Source organism: Neomonachus schauinslandi, chromosome 6, assembly GCF_002201575.2.
Source record: "Neomonachus schauinslandi chromosome 6, ASM220157v2, whole genome shotgun sequence".
In the NCBI taxonomy this organism is placed as follows: Eukaryota; Metazoa; Chordata; class Mammalia; order Carnivora; family Phocidae; genus Neomonachus; species Neomonachus schauinslandi.
Genome location: NC_058408.1, coordinates 11,751,163 through 11,771,107, shown reverse-complemented (window position 1 = coordinate 11,771,107; position 19,945 = coordinate 11,751,163). Strand labels below are relative to the sequence as shown.

At 40.1% G+C, this 19,945-nt stretch overlaps 1 protein-coding gene across 1 annotated transcript in view; it reads right to left on the bottom strand.

The window, feature by feature from the left end:
• RAB3GAP2 (RAB3 GTPase activating non-catalytic protein subunit 2) overlaps nucleotides 1-19,945 on the bottom strand; it is a 99,226-nt gene that overhangs the window by 55,143 nt on the left and 24,138 nt on the right. The window contains exons 3-7 of the mRNA XM_044915896.1: nucleotides 7,079-7,202; nucleotides 6,093-6,174; nucleotides 4,336-4,383; nucleotides 4,183-4,258; nucleotides 3,752-3,853 (exon numbers count right to left, since the gene is read on the bottom strand). Of these exons, the coding sequence (XP_044771831.1) occupies nucleotides 3,752-3,853; nucleotides 4,183-4,258; nucleotides 4,336-4,383; nucleotides 6,093-6,174; nucleotides 7,079-7,202 (432 nt within the window). The remainder of the gene's footprint in view (nucleotides 1-3,751; nucleotides 3,854-4,182; nucleotides 4,259-4,335; nucleotides 4,384-6,092; nucleotides 6,175-7,078; nucleotides 7,203-19,945) is intronic.

Genomic DNA, 19,945 nt, shown 5'->3' with positions numbered 1-19,945 from the left:
TGCCTTCGGCTCAGGTCATCATCTCCAGGTTCTGGGATCAAGCCCCATGTTGGGCTCCCTGCTCAGCGGGGAGCCTGCTTCCCGCTCTCCCCCTGGCTCTCCCCTTGCTTGTGCTCTCTCTCTCAAATGAATAAATAAAATCTTAAAAAAAAAAAAAGCCTGGCCTCTTTACCTAGGCCTGCAAGATGGGGTACCCATCTCTAAGGTCATCTCACCTCTCCCTGCCCCCTCCTTGCTCCTTGAACAATGACCATCATCATCTCAGTGCTCTGAATGTTGCCTGGACCTTACCTCCCAGATTGTCACCTGCCTAATTCTTTTGATCATTCAGTTCTCAGCTCTAATGTAGTCCCACAGAGAGGCTGCTCCCGAGCCTCTAAATCAAACAGCACCTCCGTTCTCCTGCCTCATTACCATCTCATCAACATGATTATTTCCTTCCTAGCACCTATCAGACACTGGAACTATCTTACTATCTGTAGTTGTCTATTGCTGGTTTCTCTCCACCATCCCCAAACTAAAAGCTCCATGATAGGAGGATCCCTGGGGTGTCTGGTTCCCCAAGGAATTCTCAGTGGTTAGAACTGGGCTGGGCACACAATAGGCAGTAACTAAATATTTATGAATGAATTAATACATTTTCATTATTATAAACATCACTGCAATAAACATTCTTCTGTGTATATCTTCTCACGTTGCTATATATTTCTTCAACTGGATCTCTGGGTCATAGAGTATTCTCAATTTTCATTCATATTATTAAATTGCCCTCAAGAAAGTACCTGTCAGTTTACACTTCCACCAATACATGAGAGTGCCTGTTTCTCCATACCGTCGCTAACAGTTTTGTAAATCTTGATCTTTGTCAATATGAAAGGTGAAAAATTATCCAAATGTAGTGGTTTATAGTTCTTAGGTTATTATTTACATTCAAAATTTTATCATACGCTTTTTGACCAATTATATTTCTTCTTGTGAGAACGGTCTTGTCCTTTTTTCTACTGAACCAGTAGGCTGTTTCCATTTTTAAGAGAGATTTGTGGGCCACGAGGGAGAGGAGCCAGGGGAAAGGAGGTGGCATGGGTGCTCATGTGACAGGTTTGCAAGGCTAAGCTTGGATGGCCCACTGACCACGACAGCAGGCCAAGAGCCTCCTCACTGACTTGGAGCTAATCACCAGCAAGTCAGTTATCTCCAAAACCAGAAAGCCCTCCTGAAGAAGGTACTAATACGAACACCAATGGTCCAAAAGCTGCAGAAATTATGCTAGATGACAGAGACCTTTGTGCAGAAGACACAGAAGGAACTTCTTTGACATTCCAGAAAGAGGTCTTCTCTCTTTGGAATCGTTTGCAATGACCTGCGGTCACTTCTACTACACTCATTGCCCCCAGAACTGAATCAGGAAATCTGCTCTGTGATCTTTCGTAGATGTGGGAGTACAATGAAGAAGAAGCAAATAGGTACATTTGATGTATAAGTTGATGTATCAGATCCAAAGATACATATGTAGAATACAGAGTAACAACAAAGACTTCCGTCTCCGTTCAGTAAGAATTATTTTTCAACTAATAGATTTTCTTGACTCACAAATAGTAAGTATTTAAAAGTGATTTTTTTCCACCCGCTCTAAAAACAAGAGAGTAGTACGGACATAAGCAAGCTTAAAGGGTTTAAAGAACCTTCACTATCCAGAGAATAGAAAAATAAAAAAACAGCTCTTGAGAAGTATCTTTAATGAACAGATTATCTTCTTAGATTTCCAAGAGCTCCTTCTTCATTTCATTCAATGGTTTTATTTCTCCTATCTTCTGATGGTGAATATTATTAAGATTTAAGTTTTCAGTCTTCAGTTTTATTTTCCTGTATCCTTTACTTGGAAGAATTCCCTCGTCATCTAGGACTTAACCACACTCTTCAATCTAGTCTCTGTACCTGTGTAGGAATTCTGTATCATTACAGCCATCCTGGTATTTTCATTTTATTTCCTACCATTGCCTCAAACTCAACATGTCCAAAATCAAATTTAATAACCTTAATTCACTGCCAAAGCAGTCTTCTCTTCCAACTTTGTCAGTGGCACTCCTCGGCATGGATGTCTTAGAGCCAACTCACTTTCCTCTTCACTAGGTCTTTATACAATAACCAGTCATGTCCATTGTTCCTGTAAAATGATTTTTGGACTGGTCCTTTCTCTCTTCACAGCCATTACAGAGTCTTGTCCCGACACTGCACGTCTGATACAGATAACTTCAAAAAGTCAGATAACTAGCCTCCTCGATTCCAGACTCTCAAACTCCAGTTCCTCCTGAAGAAAGAGTCCTTCAATATCCCTTTGATATATCACTTCCTTCTCATCTTCAGTCACTCTGCTCATCTGAATCAATTCTGATTTTTACTCAGCTTTCAAATTTATGAAAAATGTGGCCACTCTGCCTACTCAACAGTTTCTCACTATTTACTGACCTAGGTTTCTTTTGTTGTCTCATACACAGTCCTACATTTGAATCTCCCTTCATGGTTCTCCTGATTACCTAAAATATTTCCCCCTCTTTTCCTATTATATTCTATAACCATTATTCACAGCTTAATTCAAATCTCGTCTGCTCAATGAAAGTTTCTTTTACTGTCCTCATTCTAATTGAGCTCCCCTTCCCCCACTTGTACAGAATCTATTCTGGCCATGTAAAATAGCAGTTGACTAGGTACTGCTTTGTATTATTGATTAACTCATTCAAAGGTATTAATAGGAATTAGTCTAGTCTCTCTTACTAGATTTTCTTCTACAGCTCCAGTCCCCATAGCTTCAGGCCATCCCTCATACAATTTAAGTCCACACAGGTACACAGTACATGCATCTGTTTACTTTAAACCTTTTGGAAGCAGGATAGTAAAAAGAAGGCAGGCATATTTACATAATTTGACGATGTATACTGTGAGCCAAAGAAGAGCGTATTAGTTTATGTGGCTCTACAATTATTTTTTTTTTTACTGTGAGACTATCAAATTCTCACACAGCACCTGCGAAGTGAAAACTGTACATTTGGAGAGCCTTAGATACGAAACAGAATCATTTTCTGTCCAAATCTTCAGTTCAGTGAATCTATTTTCCACTATAAACAAAAACTTCACTGCCTTTCTGAGAAACAGGTAAGTACAATGTAGTAGTAGTATTAAAAATAAAGCCAGAGGGGCGCCTGGGTGGCTCAGTCGTTAAGCGTCTGCCTTTGGCTCAGGTCATGATCCCAGGGTCCTGGGATCGAGCCCCGCATCGGGCTCCCTGCTCAGCGGAAAGCCTGCTTCTCCCTCTCCCACTCCCCCCTTCTTGTGTTCCCTCTCTCACTACATCTCTGTCAAATAAATAAATACAATCTTTAAAAATAAATAAATAAATACAGCCAGAACTTTTTTTTTATTGTGTATAATTTTGACACCTAAATCCAAATAAAAAACATATATACCACATCTGTGTCTTAAGTCGCTCTCAAATTCCAACAATAAGGAACTCTTTTGGCTTCTGACTAAAGTGTTTTATTGTATTGTGGAACAAAATGTAGGGTATTTCATTAAATAAGTAAAAGCAAGACTGGAGTTCTTGACTCAGTTATAAATAGGCTGTATCTCTAGAACATAACAGTACAGCTAACTATGCCACAAGACAAAGATACCTGTGAGTTTCCTAAAAAAGAGAGAAAACACGACTTCGAAGTAAAGCCATGGTCCCTCTGAACACAGCCGTTTATAAAGCTACCTGTTCGGTCACGCCAGGATGCCGTGGGATTTCAGAGGTCCTGCACTTCAGCTGTAGTGCTGGGTCTTCGTTCAGAAGCTGTGCAAGCAAGAGCACACCATTCTAGGAGGAAGCACAGAGAAGAGCCCTGCTTATTTCCTCATCAGTAGACCTGAACAGGTATGACCAGGCAAAGAGTGTCATTTCCCCCACTGTTTTCCATGGATATCAGATACTCTCTTTCAGAAGAATACAGCTTCTGTTCTCTATAGTGCTACCAGAACTTTCCACCACAACTCCCCCACCCCCCCCAGGCCCTGCTTCCACCCTCATGAAGTAGCAACTCCACATTCCCAAGCGGCAGGTAATTAGTCACAAAGAAGGATAATGGGGATGCATAACTAGATATTCCAGCCAAGTGCTGTTTTCTAACTGCTCAACACTCCACTCACCTCAGTGTAGAAGCGTACATAACCTGAGGTAAAGCCCACCACAATGCAGGTCCAGTCAGGACGCCCTGTGGAACTCCTGTTACAAACAAAATTTATGATCTCAATAAGCTCATAAATCAAAGCAAAGAAAACGAATAACTTATTTATCCTTACCTCTTTTGGCTTGCTAGTGGGATACATAGAGCACTGGTTACACGTTCTCTAAAAATGAAAACAAAATCATATGCTTACCTGATGAATTTACTAATTACTTTTATTTCCCTATAATTTCATGTTAAAGGGCAACCGGTGGAAGATAAGCTCTGTGGACCAGTTCTATTCAAGGCATAAGTAAAAATACAGTAAAACTCCACAATAAGTTGAATCATAAAAATCATTCACATGAATGTGTGGTTGGTTCGGCATCTGACTCTTGATTTCGGCTCAGCTCATGATCTCAGGGTCATGAGATCGAGCCCCCATGGGGCTCCGTGCTGAGCCTGGAGCCTGCTTAAGATTCTCTCTCTCTCCGCCTCTGTCCTGCCCCTCTCCCTACCTCGCACGTGTGCATGCTTGCTCTCTCCCTTAAAAATAAAAAATAAAAAAATCATTCACATGAAAGGTAATGTCACATTCACTTGGAAGTTAATAAAAAACAGTATTTTTTCATTCTGTGTTATAAAAAGCACAAGAGAAGGCAAAAACTTTACCGTACACAGCTGATTATACAGAGAACTGAGAACTAGCAAATCATCACCAGTCATTTCCCGCAGTACCCTCTCTTCTGCATCAGCTAGGCACTGATTGGGCAGAGTGTGGGAGGAGTGTCAGTCACATTACAGGCAAACCATAATCCTGCAAGTACATATTCTGGGGACGAACTGCATTTCACCTAGTTGGCTTCTTCCTTGATACTTTGCAGAAATTGCCCCAGATAACCCATTTCCAAGCACATGCTTGGCTGGATGTTCCCTAAAAGATTCTTTTTGTGACACGTGGACTTGAAAAATCTGTCAGGAGCTCAGAGACTAAGCCTCAAAATTAAAATAACTCCTACTGACTTTAATTTAACCTGTCAACCCTCAGGACCCATCAATCACCAGCTTATTCAAGATACTATAAACACTCCTGCCTCATACATCGTATTAGACAACCACTGTACAAAATTAATCTTCTTGTTTGTTGTCTTTCAAGTAATTGAGCCATTATGTTTGCTTTGCATTTCTGAAAGAAATTAAATGTCTTCAAAATGGTTAGACTAAGAGACTTAAGGAGAAATATTATCATTTATTTTGGTAAGAGAGAAAACATTCCAGTGAGTATCTATGATGTGCCAAGCATGTCCTATGTATGGGCTTCCACTTGGTTGTCTTTTATCTGAATCCAAAGTCTGAAGTATCTGACTCATTCTCATCAGATAGTTTTCAGTCATAAAAATTTAGGTGAAAACAGGTTCCAGGTTAGCAGCTCCTTCATATAATCGCACTAGAGAACCACCTTACTGGGTCATTTAGAAATGTGAATTTACCAACTTGCCTTTCTGAAGTACTTGTGAGTTTTAAGAATTAATGTAGCACTGTCCCCTTTAAGTACAAGGCCAATGCTACCCAAGCAGAGAAGACAATGACTGCCTTTGACTTTTTGGATAAATAAAATTAGTAATGAAGAACACAGGAAACAACAAAACGAGAAAGAATGGGATTCTCTCTGAGTTCTTCTTTAAATCTCCTCTGCAAACAGGAGTTTAAAAAAAAAAAAGAAATCACATGAATAAAATTTAAATTTGCTGGCCAAATCATGCTCTATAACCTCTAAGTTGGGATGAATAGTCACTAAATATCCCAGTGATGAAACTTCTCACTTATAAGTAAAACAATTTCACATACACATTTAATGCACAGAGAAACAAAAAAAAATTAACTGGTACCTACCCTTCTTCGACATTTAAAGAACCACTCCAGCCAAGAGCAAATTGCATTTCTTCCTTTCCTTTATCGCTGTATTTCCATTTTGCTGAAAAATATAGGTTATCATATAAAATCACTTTAACTATAGTATACTAAACAGTGATTTATGAATTTCATGGTTGCCCTTTAGAATGTGTACAGAATGTAATTATTCTATATTAATGGGTTTGGGTAAACACAGAAAAAATTTTGTAAGATTTTGATAAAACTCAACCCAGGCTACTTACTTGCCTTTAGTCTCTCCTTCCTCCAATTAAATTCATCTAATGTCCTAGTTCTTGCAGAATAAAGTTATTGATTCTTATATACCACCTCATCTCCCCATCTGTTGTATTTATAAAATGACTTTCATCTTCAGATGACAGAGAACACTTTTCTATTAGATTTATGCTATAGGAGGATAAACCTGCTTTTAAGACCACTCCACAGCCATTTAATATATGATCTGATTTTGATCAGTGAGGTTTTTCATCTTATGTAAACCTTAATTTTAATCTTCAACAAAAATTATGAACCGAAAATGTATGCCCCAAATAAGAAACTAGAGTCCAATGAGTTTTCAAATTATAGTTGAAAATCACCTCATTCACATTATTACTAAAAAGGTGTCAGCAGCCTTTTTAGCTCTGACTGCCCCTTGCAAAAACTAGGCAATGATCAGTTTGGCCTCTGACAGGCAATGATCAGTTTGGCCTCTGACGGGCAACAGAGCCACAGTTCAAGTATAAGCAGTCAAGAAAGAAAAATAGGAAACAAACAATAGAAAGAAGGAAAGAAAATACACACACACACACACAAATAAAAAATGTTATACAATATGTGAAATACACTATAGAAGGCCACCATACAACGCATCCAACATAAATAACATTTTTTCTTTCTATCTAATCCATTTCTGTCCTACTCTATGCATTAGAATAAAGTACACCGAAAATAACAAGAGTACTTACGCACAAGAAAAACCGCTTTTTGCCCTCGAGCTATAACCATAAGATCATTGGTTGGAGACAGGGATAAAACACAATCTTGCAGCCAGGAAGTTTTTTGTGTTTTGCAAGTATTTCCTTCTTCTTCCTGTGGGTAACAACTTCAATTACAGTGTATGCAAAAATATTGAAAGTATTGCATCTCAGCCTTTCTGCCTTGAGGGACGAGGGGGAACAAAAAGGAAAAGGAAATCTTCCCATTTCTTTTTAAAAGTCTCAATAATATTCCTTATCAAAACATGTCAAAGACCTGTAAAGAAAATAGCCACCAAAACTAATCTCAGTTTTGAATATTAATGCAAAAAGTTTTAACATAAGCACATATAAACCAGTAAGACATTAAAAGACTGTCACACAGGGATCATTCCAGGAATGATTCACTATTAGGAAATTTAGTGAATAATCCAATTCCAGAGATACCACTACGGTATCTGCAGCGACACAGCAAAGAAAAAATTATCTGATGCTTATGGCTGTCGAATCTGTAAAAGTATTTGATAAACTTGATACTCTTTCCTTCATTTGAACTGGAAGGTGTTTTCATTTTTAATTGAAAAATTATTTATAAAATAATTACAAAGAGGAAAATCCCCATGGTTAAGAACTCAAGAGATCTAAAAAGGTCTTCTTTGCAAAGTCTCTCTCTGACTCTAGTACTCTAGCCTCCTAGTTGTTCCCTCTAGAAACAACCAGTATGATCAGTGATACTTTGTGAACATACAAGCAAATACATGACTCCCCTTCCCCCCCCTTTTCTTATACAAATGGTAGCACATTATACACATACTTCTCTATACTTTTTTTCTCTTAACATATATCTTAGACTTCATTCTCCAGGAAGTTTATTTTTTAAAGGCTGCATAGTATTCCCATGTACAGACACACCGTAAATTATTTAACCAGTCCCCTATTGATGGACATCTGCGATGTCTACACTCTTCTGCCGCCACAAATGATCATACAGTGAATAACCTTATACTCTTGTCAGTTTGTGTGGGAGTATATTAGTAGGATAAATTGCTACAAGTGAAATTGCCAGGTCAAAGGTAATATGTGTTAGTAAATTTGCTAGATATTTCCAAATTGTGCTCCAAAGAGGTGGTATTATTTTATAATCTGATTAGCAAGTTTTGAAAGTGCTTGCTTCCCCCACAGACTTTTCAAAAGATGCTTAAACTCTGGATCTTTGTCAATGTAACAGGTGAAAAACGGTATTTCAGTATACTGTCTTCTTCTTAATGAGAACAGGACAACCAGTCTATTCCTTTCCTTTGCAGATTTCCTGTTGGGTTGCTACTCTTTTTCTTCTTTATTTGTATATATTCTTTACATACAAAGAAAATTGGCCTTTTGAACATAAGAGTTGTAACATTTTCCCAGTCCGTGCGGTAGCTTAATTTGCTCCATGTAGAAATTTTTTTAATGTTATGCAGGTAAATTATCGATCTATTCTCTTATAGCTTCTAAGCTTTATGTCATGCGGACTCCTACCTCAGCCCTACCCAGTGGCTCTTACACCGAATTAATCAGAGGGAAATGGGGAGAGAGGGGAGGAGATGCAGGCTGTCTTCTTCCTGTCTTTTCCTTTCTTTCTTTTTTCTTTTCCTTTCTTTTCTTTTCCTTTCCTTTCTTTTTCTTTTCCTTTCTTTTTTCTCTTTTCCTTCCTTCTTTCTTTCTTTCTCTTTCTTTCACACATTTATGCTTTTTAAAAAACTTAGCAAATAGGAATCAAATTGATCTGGAACCCTCTTCTTATGCAAGGTGAGCAAGCTAAGGAGGCTGCATGCACCCTCTCTTGAAAGAAGAGGAAATACTGGAAAAAATCCTCATCTTATTAAAGCTCTATTTTTCTACGGAATTTAAAGCTATCCATCTTGCTGTTAATGTGTACTTTTTTACATACAAATAAGGGAGAAAATTAATCCCCTAAAGAGAACACTAATAAGGTAAAGGTTAGTTGTAGTTCCTTTCTCCCTGAGCCTATAATTTCTGTAGAATACAGTCTCTGTTCAGCCTGCATGCACCCAAGACTCCTCATAGTGGCTCACTGGTGAGCTGAAGGCAACACTGCCCTGAGTTCCCTGTCCAATAACAGAGATTCCAGTTGTACCAACTTTGAGGTTCAGGACTTTTCGAGTGATTAGAGTAACTCATCTTCAGGTAGGCGGCTAGAAGCAGGGCAAGTCACACAGGGATATTTAAGTACTGTGAGAAGAAATCAGGGGTGCCTAAAACTCTTTCTAGTCTCTGACCTAAAAATTTCTATCTCAGGGCAATAAAAAAGAATCAACACACTGCTCCAGAAAAAGGATACAGCTCAAATTTTAGCAAGTTCTATAAATCAGGTTTTTTCCTTTTATCACACTTCCAAAATGATATTCAAACAATAGATCCCAAAAATTATCTAAAAGTTACCTTCCATTAAAGCACATTATTTCTGTTTCTGTCCTATGCTTTCAAGATAATGCCACTAACAAGGATTAGATCTACATGTTTATATTTGCTGAAAAGACAAAGAGTAAAAGAAATACAAAGATGCAAGGCACTTAAAGCCTACCTGGTTCAAAACCTCATTTTATAATAAAGAAAACAGGGTCTGGGGGAGGTTAAAGATTTGCTCCCTGCCACAGAATCAGTGTCAGAACCCAACTAGAACCCAAGCTTCCTGATATTTAATTCACGTGATCTTTCCACCCCATCACCCTGCTTGTTCACCTTGGTAGACAGCTGTAACAGCTCTTGGAGAAGACTGTCTTCGCCTGGGATTTGACTCTAGTCTCTTAGTCAATGAAAGTTTTTTCTCAAAGGATTACCATTACTTATCACTGTATCCCAGGCTAACCTTCCCACAGGACACTACTTGAACAGGTAAGCCAGTGTATCCTTGAGACACTTCGCCAGGCACTCCTTCAAAAATACTTTCCCTCTCTTTTCTTTCTGTCCCAAGCTCCAGTTCCTATCCCTACATCCTACTCTGACTCTTATCTTCTTTCAAACTTATCACAATCAAAAATCTTACTATTCTCTGCTACCTACTGATTCTGTGACTGCATTTCTACCACACTAGACTCCAAGCCTTCTAACTGGCCAAGCCTAGGCTTGATATTTCTCCTCAAGTCCACACGTTGCACAGCCCACTGACACACAGGTGAGTGGAAACAGCATTTCCATATCTCCTTTCTGGTATTTGCAAAGATACTGGAATAACCTACAATCCCTCTTGCACATGAACCTGTATGCCATTGAGCAACCGATTCAAAGCTAGTATCCTTAAGCAATACATCCTTAAGTGATAGTATCCTCTGGAGTGTTTCCCTTAAATAATACTAAGATTTAGCAGTTCAAGATTCTGGTTGACATACCCATGGAAAATACAAGTTAGAGAGATGTAAAAAGGAACAAATACTACCCTTTTAGTTGGGATGAGAACTCAGCTCTGTCTGCCACCATCCCAGCAAGTGGACTACACGCGTTCCCAGAAGCAAGCATGAATTTTGCCCCGTAAGAACTAACCAAGATAAAGCACGGGAAATAGCACTTACTTGGACGCAAATTCAGAGAAACTACTCCACAATCACTGGTTACATGCCTAACCCTGCTTAGCAACCTCATAAATGCACCTTTCTAGTAACATGAAGCCAGAAAAACTTCATGTGAATTAGCAGTCTACTTTCTAGCATTTCAACCATTTTCAGGTTTTAGTGAAAGAGGGAGAAAACCAAACTCTTTCACTCTTCACTGCACTTTCTTTTCTACGTCCTCTCTACCTCTCCATCTGTCCTTGGGACAGAAGGACTAAAAGTAGATCTGCCCTGTTTGCCACGGTAAAGTGGGGCATGTCGAAGCAGGAGGTCCACATTCTAAAAATAGATTAGAAAATACTACCATATGATGATAATTACATTATCATCATTAGGGTTTGATAGGCCATGCAATCCTAGATCTAAAGTCCTGCTGTTTGGGCATGATGACAGCTTATCATGAAATGCAATGGTGGTGAGCTCTTAACACAAGCTCCATAGCTTCTTGACGCCCAGTCACTTGGGGCGGGGGTCGGAGGGGGCAGGGAGAACAGCTATACACCCACACAGCCACAAGCTCCCGGTCACATGCGATTCCGAAGACACTATTCTTTGTGCCTAAGACACAGCACTCAATGTATTAGACTGAATAAGATTAAAAGCCTCTAATGACCATAACCAAAAATAAGTAATATCCTTAAAATCATAAACAGAGGTAAAAATGTGTTGTTTCACCATAGCTGGTTGTTTCTCCATAAGCTTTATTAGCTATTTTGCCAAACAGTATAAATTGTGCCAGAATATTAGGAAGTAAATCTGAAAACTGAAAACCATTGGGAGGGTGGGAGAAGAAACCTTATATAGATCGAATTTCTTTCAATAAATCCTCAACCTCAATAAGAAAAAAAAATCCCTGGGTACATCAGGATGGTACATCAACAACGAACATGCTATATACAAAGGCAAATAAAGAACAAATGGATGGAGAAGGACGTGTCCTGAATTGTTCTACAGTGTCTGCCACTTTGTGCCCAAGCAACGGGGTATAAAGAAATCAGGCCACAGTAAGGTGATATCTCTTCTCACAACAGAGAAAGTCTTCCCACACCCTCTTGAGTAGAGGACAGCGGGCCTATCAAGAGGTGTTTGGCACTGACGTGACTTTGGGTTTGGTCACCTAACTCAAGGGCAATGAGCAGGCAGGGTACTGGTGATTCGGAAGATGTCGCTGCAACATTTGCCAAACACTTACCACGTGCCGATATCTGTGCTAAGTGCTTGACACATAAATCTTAGTTCTCACAGTGATCTAGAAAGGTTATGTTAGTCCCTCAGTTTTGAGATGGAGAAACAGAAACTTACCAAGTAACCTCCCCCTGGTGACACAGCTGGGGCAGGGCTGTGAACTCAAGCTTCAGAGCTCACGGAAACTGCCACCTCTGAGCTGCTTCCCACTCCACATTGCCACAGGCAGCTGGTCCCTCGAAGGGAGGGACCTGCCACAGCCCCTCTGGATCTTCCCTGCTCTGCTGCTCTCCTCGCTGTTGCCACTGGGAGTGACCAGGGATGATGCCGGCCTGTGTCCAGAACTAAAGGAAGGATGAGAAGCTCTCCTCCACCTGTAGACTAAAAGGCTAGGGCCCTTCTGTGACTGAAGTAAAGAAGCGCGGATGCGGATCAAGTGAGGTCGAACCTAATCCAATTCGGCCACGTGGTTGACTGCGGGAACTTTTTCGCAAAGGCTTATCAGGTCTTTAATATTCTTGTTCGACGAGTCTCTTTTTAAAGAGAGCCATGAAATAGCCCCCTCCCTTTCAACATAATTAAACACTGAATAAGTGGACATACACGGAGTATTTATTACATTTAAAAAGTCATGAATACTGCAATAAATGTTAAGAAATTTGAAATCAAGCTCTGCCTTGAAAGCACTATAACCTTGCCAGGTGGTTAATAGTTCCTCGGGGTTTCTCAGCCTCAGCACTACTGACATTCGGGGCTGGAGCTTCTGTACTGTGGGGGCTGTTCCGTGCATTGCAGGATGCTTAGCAGCGTCGCTAGCCTCTACCCACCAAATGCGCATAGCACTTTCCCAGTTGGGACAGTCACCAATGTCTCTAGACGTTGCCAAGTGTCTTCTGCAGAGCAAAATGCCCCCAAGTTGAGAACCACTGATTTAGCTGAAGAAGAAACATACTGTAAAAATTTATTTTTTTATTTTGAGAGAAATCAAGAGTTGGACTGCTTAACCAACTGAGCCACCCAGGCTCCCCTGTAAAAATTTTTTTTTAATCACCAAGTTAACTAAGAAATTGTAGTAGGTACAAGACAGTATGATCAAAGACCCCAAAACTGCTTGTCTGTATGGGATCAACAATCTCTCCCTCACACGCGTCATGATCTCTTTCAGCCAGCCGACGGGATTACACAATCGTATAAAGAAACAGAAAGAACCATAGAGACCAAGAAGAGTTGGACTGCTTAACCAACTGAGCCACCCAGGCTCCCCTGTAAAATTTTTTTTTTAATCACCAAGTTGACTAAGAAATTGTAGTAGGTACAAGACAGTATGATCAAAGACCCCAAAACTGCTTGTCTGTATGGGATCAACAATCTCTCCCTCACACGCGTCATGATCTCTTTCAGCCAGCCGACGGGATTACACAATCGTATAAAGAAACAGAAAGAACCATAGAGACCATTTGATTCAAAATCCTCATTGTCCAGAAAAGGAAACCAAGGCTTGGAAAGAGTAAGTGGATTGTCGCTAACCACACAAATGCCATCGGTAATAAATTTAAAGTAATACACATTCATATAGTCCTTGACACTTTCCCTGGCAACTCTGGTTCCTTCCCTCAAAAATCAGGGGAATGGACAAATAATCCAAATAAGAGGAAGAATGGGGCAAGAGTTTGTGGGTCAAAATCCCTGAGGATGACCAGATCCTCAGTGGCCTCACATCTTTTCCCCTGCTTTAATCTATCCTACACAACATGCTCCAGTAGGGCTCTGCGTGTCTTTGTACCAGCCCTGTGTTAGGACAGAGAGACGAGAAAGGAGAATTCTCGGCCTTAACGTTCTTCCCTCCTCTGGGGAAGACAGATGGACAAATACACAGCAGTCAGTCAGGGGAACACAGGAGGGTCATCAAGACCAGACTGGGGTTGGGAAGTTATTTTTTAAGTTAAAAAAATTGTGCACACGAGAAAGAGAGCAGATCTGACCAGAGAGCTTTACTGCTCAAAAAACGCTTTACTGACTGCAGGTATCCTCAAGTCCTTTTGCTTGGACAAACAACAAAAAAAATCCTCCTACTGGAAGTAACTCCTATCTAATTCCTGCCGGGAGAGTAAAAAGTAGCCAGGTTGGGGGCAGCAGGAGAGAGGGAGAGGGGGTGGACGTTCCCAGACTAGCCCCATGTCCTATTTCTCTAGAAAGCCATGAACTCAACCTAACTGAAGGCCTAGAGGCAAACGAGCCAGCAAGGAGCTGCTGTCAAAGCAGAGTCCGACAGTGTAAGGTAAAAGGAGACAGAGCAGCACAGGTGGGTGACGAAGAGCTTTCACCCACTGTGCTGAGGTGCTTGCACTTGATCTTGAGGATACCCGCAGTCACCGAAGCTTTTTTTGAGCAGTACAGCTATCTGGTCAGATCTGCTCTCTTTCTCGTGTGCACACTTTTTTAAACTTAAAAAATAACTTCAACGAGTAGCAATAAAAATGATTTTAGATTTTACATCCCAACTGATTTCAGTCACTTCCTCCCCTCCCCCCGTCCCTTCTTGTCTCCCCCTCCCTCTCCCTCCTTACTGCTCCATAACGAAACAGACAGAAGTTGCCCAAAATAATATCTACGCTTACAACCTGGGATGTACTCCAAATTTTCAAAATTCTATTTTATTTCATTATTTTATTTTTTAAGATTTTATTTATTTATTTGACAGAGAAAGAGACAGCGAGAACAGGAACACAAGCAGGGGGAGTGGGAGAGGGAGAAGCAGGCTCCCGGCTGAGCAGGGAGCCTGATGCGGTACTCGATCCCAGGACCCTGGGATCATGACCTGAGCCGAAGGCAGGCGCTTAACCGACTGAGCCACCCAGGTGCCCCCTATTTTATTTCATTATTTTAAAAGTACCGGTCAAGACACAGTAAAGTGATATCCCCAAAAGTCAAGATAAACAGTTTGAAATACATTGCTCTAAGCCAAGATTTCTCAGTACTCTTGACATTATGAGTAGGACAATTCTTCATGGTACGGTAGTATCCTCAGTGTGACAACCAACACTGTCTCCAGACATTGCCAAATGTCCCTTGGGGGGCAAAACTGCCTCTGGGCTGAGAAGCACTGCTCTAGGCAATACAGGGTAGAAGCAACGCTGGGGGATGGGCCAAGGAGCCCTAATTAGACTGAGGTGATAAAGGAACCCGGGTAGGAGAGCAGACAAATATTCACAGCAGAAATACAAACTAAGAATAAGGAGTGTGGGTCTGTCTGAAGTAGTTCCTGGGTCAGATTTTTCGGGAGAACCTCAAGTCCAAGCAAAAGTATCTGGATGAAAGTGTTGGTAGAGCAGAGATGAGGAAATCCCCTGGATCCCAAGGAACTAGCACTGGGTTTTACAAGAAGCTTACACAAAATTTCCAATTCATCAAGACAGCTCAGGCAGGAAAGAGGGTCTAATAAGAACACTCTATGAAGTCACACAGAGCATCAGCACACATTCAGTGGCTAATAAGATCCAAGCTTACCATTTTGCTTTCTACTATAAGGGCATTTGCCTACCAAATAGGTTTTCTGAGAACCTTCCCCACAATAATGGGAACTATAGTCACTAATACTGTTCTCCTGAAGCTACTGATTCACCATCATTTGACAAGGTAGTTAATTTCCCAAGCAACACGTGAAATTAAAAAAAAAACTAACAAACAAAAACACTACCAAGGACTACCTTGGCTTTCTGCAAAAAACTAGTACCTACCTAGTCACTGAAGTTAACATTAAATTTATCCATTAGCTATAAAACAACCCCTGCTTGGGGGATGGAAGGAGAGAACGTAAAATTTTATTTAAATGTGACCTAAACTTCAAGGAGTTTTCTTTGAATTGAGACCAGTAAAAATGTTTCTTAATATGCACAAATATTGAAGTCACCACCAATGAACATTATAAGGAATTCTGTCTAAACAATTAGAGCCATAACATATATTTTTAAAAATTTATTTCTTTTGATTTTAAGCCCACAAATTTGTCAACTGATTATTCTGTCACAATGCAGCAGATGGTAAAAAGCTGCAGTAATTTAACAAGCCTTTCAATTATGTCTGGCCTCTACAGAGCTGATAAATTACCAGTCTGTAAACATAGTGGCAAATGGTTTTTGGTGTATCAGCTACTGTGGTGACTACATGGCCATTGATGTAGCCAGAATCGTTTTTCAAAGGTTTTGACTTTAGCATAGTAAGTCTATCACCTGCAATTTATACTGTCATTGTGCTAACTTTCATAGACATTTACACCTTACAGTGGTGGAGAGTAAAATCCAGTGAAATCAGAGTAGTCAGCACATTCAATGTAATTCTCAAGTCATTTACCACCTAAATCGTAGACATAAAATAGTCATATATACTTTTTAAACCAAGAGACCTAAGTGCTGCAGTAATTCTGAAACACAAACAGTAAATGATGCTATACAAATAGGTTTTTCTCGTTTTTCTAGTCTGCGATTAACATACATAATGCTCAGTGTTTCTCAAAATTTTTTTAAGGTAGCAGACTTTTCATTCCCAAACAAAATGCTGTACAAAACTTCAATATACGAAATAGGTTAAAAACAGGGATGAGGGGCGCCTGGGTGGCTCAGTTGGTTAAGCGACTGCCTTCGGCTCGGGTCAATGATCCTGGAGTCCCGGGATCGAGTCCCGCATCAGGCTCCCTGCTCAGCGGGGAGTCTGCTTCTCCCTCTGACCCTCCCCCCTCTCATGTGCTCTCTCTCTCTCATTCTCTCTCTCAAATAAATAAATCTTTAAAAAAAAAAAAAAACAGGGATGAGTATCTAGCTATACAGCACCCTGACATAGACTAAAATTCTCAGATGAAAGCTCTTAAGGTCTTTTCAAAATTTAAATAGGGGGGCGCCTGGGTGGCTCAGTTGGTTAAGCGACTGCCTTCGGCTCAGGTCATGATCCTGGAGTCCCGGGATCGAGTCCCGCATCGGGCTCCCTGCTCAGCAGGGGGTCTGCTTCTCCCTCTGACCCTCTTCCCTCTCGTGCTCTCTGTCTCTCATTCTCTCTCTCTCAAATAAATAAATAAAATCTTAAAAAAAAAAAAATTAAAATAGGGGCAAAGCAAGAACTCTTCCTAAATTTGATTACAAATTTGATTACAGATAAGCCAAAGGAAAAAAATTTACAAATATAATTACTGACAGAAACCTACAACTCTAATCTCCTTTTTTAAATTACTTTTCTTCCTCACCTTATGAAGTTAACTGTAATTCACTAACTCTTACAGTTTTACTTGATCAATTCAAGTAGGATTAATTCTATTTTTTACTTTTAAATTATTATTACTTTTAAATTGTACATATATATATATATACCCATTTTTATAGAATTTTCTGTGTGCCCATTCATCCAACGACTCAACCTATATACAGCCCCAGCAAAATGCCTACATTTATAACCCCTTAATGTTAATAATGATAATTATTCTTAGATGTTAGGAAGTTGTTTATTTTACTTTGTATTTTTCTGAAATACCTGAATTTTTGTAATAATCATTTTTTATAAAACAAATTCAACATTTTTAGTAGAAAATTCATTTCACAAATAATTGCAATTAACTCCAAACCTAAAAAGCGTACTTCTCTATTTCCTGAACAACTGTCTAATACTAAGCACTAAATTAGGCACCATAGGATATAGGAAAGCACCAAACAATTCCTGGTCAAAAACTTAATTATCTAGTTGGACAAACAAGACGAATAAGCAAGAAACAATTAGCACCCAACATAAATCAGAATACTCTAATAGCCAAACTAAATGCTATGGGCCTTAAATTGCTATTGGTGTTTATTTAAAAAACCAGATTAATAGTACACATTCCCCAAAAAGATTTATAAGTGAAAATGTGAAAAGGTGACCAACAATACTCCATCTTTAAAAATGAAAATTTAAACACTGAAATGACATTTACACCAATCTGATTTAGCAATAATTAGTTTGATACAAAGCAGGGGTTAACAGTTTCAAAAAATACCCGAGCAAAGCAGGCCTCTGTTAAAAAACAAACAAAAAAACCCCCAAAAACCACACTCACCTCTTATAGTCTTTGCTTCTCAATATTAATAAAAATAGGGGTGCAGAGAAATGTTTTCACAAAATAAACAACAGCAATAGTCCATGATAAAAAACAACTGGGTCAGAGCTGTTCTCATTTCTGTAACACACAGTAAAGAACAGCAGTCTCATATTAACTGCTCTTCGGAGTACAAACTAGTGCAGCCTTTTGGAAGCACCAGTCAGTAATTTCTATTAAAATTTAAAGTACATATACCTTTTACTTTAGCAATTTCACTTTCAGAAATTTATTCTAAAGGAAAAATAAGAACGGCTAACACTTATTGAGCACTTACTACGTTCCAAGTACTACTCTAAGCACATCTCCTACAACCGCCTTAACGATCCTATGGGTCTGATAGTGTTATTGGTCCCACTAACAGGAATGAGGATGCTGAACTCAGAAGTTAAATAACTTACTCAAGACTTCATGGTCATTAAGGAGCAGAGCTAGGAGGGAAATTCAGGCAGTCTGACTCCATCATGATGCAACCAAGATGCACGGCAGATACAAAGATGATTAGCATTGCTTGTGATAGGAAAAAACAAAAAGAAAAAAAGAGCCAACAAAAGCTAAATGTCCCTCAACAGGGGTATGGCTACATAAATCACAGTACATCTACACAAATGAGATCTTCAGTATCCCTTTAAAAGAACTAGATGATTTACAGGTGCAGATATGGAAAAACCTCCCAATTACATTAACTGGAAAAAGGAAGGGGTAGAACACGAAGCCCATAGGACCTTCCGATAAAGAGAGGAATAAACACATGAATTTTACCCCCTTTAGTGGGGTTCTCAACCCCACTAAAAAGAGCAGTAACAGAGTTTAAAGGCAAAAGCCAGTAAGGGCAAAAAGAATGGGGAGGGGAGCCGCAAAATTCTGAGAGCTAGAAAGCAGAAGGGCAGGTGCAACTGATTTCCCAGTCCCTAGAAAACTACCTCCTAAAAACTGAAGGGAGGAAAGAGGAGCAAGAAGCCCAGCCACACACAGAACTGCCCACAGGCTTAGGAACGGTACCAGGTCCCGGAGGAAGTGAGAGCAAAGCCTGGTCTGAGCCGCAGTCAGGTCTCCAGACCCCTTCCCCCACTGCAAAGTCAGATCGCTGTCCCTCCCCCTCCCTCCCTGGCAGAGGACAAGGAAGGTCCATCACTAAGCCAACACAAATAAGCTACCCAGCAGGAGTGCCAGAGGAGAGCAGATGCAAAATAAAATGACCAACTCTAAGCAAGAGCAAGGAGAAGTCGTAGTTAGCTACAATAAGGAGACTAAAGATAGGTCTCCCTCAAACACTTAGACATAAATAATGCCACCAAGACTGAGCCTGAACTACTTGTTGATCTGTGGCCAAAGACTGAGGAACTACTTACATTCACCTTTGTTGGCAAACAATCTTTCAACTGCACTTTTCTAGCAAACCAGAATCTACTAAAAACAAATGAATAGCCATGTAGACCAAAAGTTTTGAAGCCCCCAAAAGAGGCCAAGGGATTTTATTTTTTTAATGTTTTTTAAAGATTTATTTATTTATTTATTTTGGAGCGCGAGCATGAGCAGGAGGGGCAGGGGAAGACAGAGGGAGAATCTCAAGCAGATTCCGCACTCAGCTCAGAGCTGGATACAGGGTTCCATCTCAGGACCCCGAGGTCAGATCTGAGCTGAAACCAAGAGTCAGATGCTTAACTGACTGCACCACCCAGGCGCCCCAAAGCCAAGGGATTTTAGAAACAGGAGGAATGGCAGAAAGAAGGATCGAGTTACACTGAAAGCCATGGGCTAGACCAAGATTTCTGAACTCTGGGACAAGTGACATTTTGGGCTGGACAACTGTTTGTTTTGGAGGGCTGTCCTGTGCAATGTAAGATGCTTAACAGCATCCCTGGCCTCTATCCCCTGAAATGTACCGCCCCCCAAATTGTGACAACCAAAAATGTCTCTAGACATTGCCAAATACCTCCTGAGGGGACA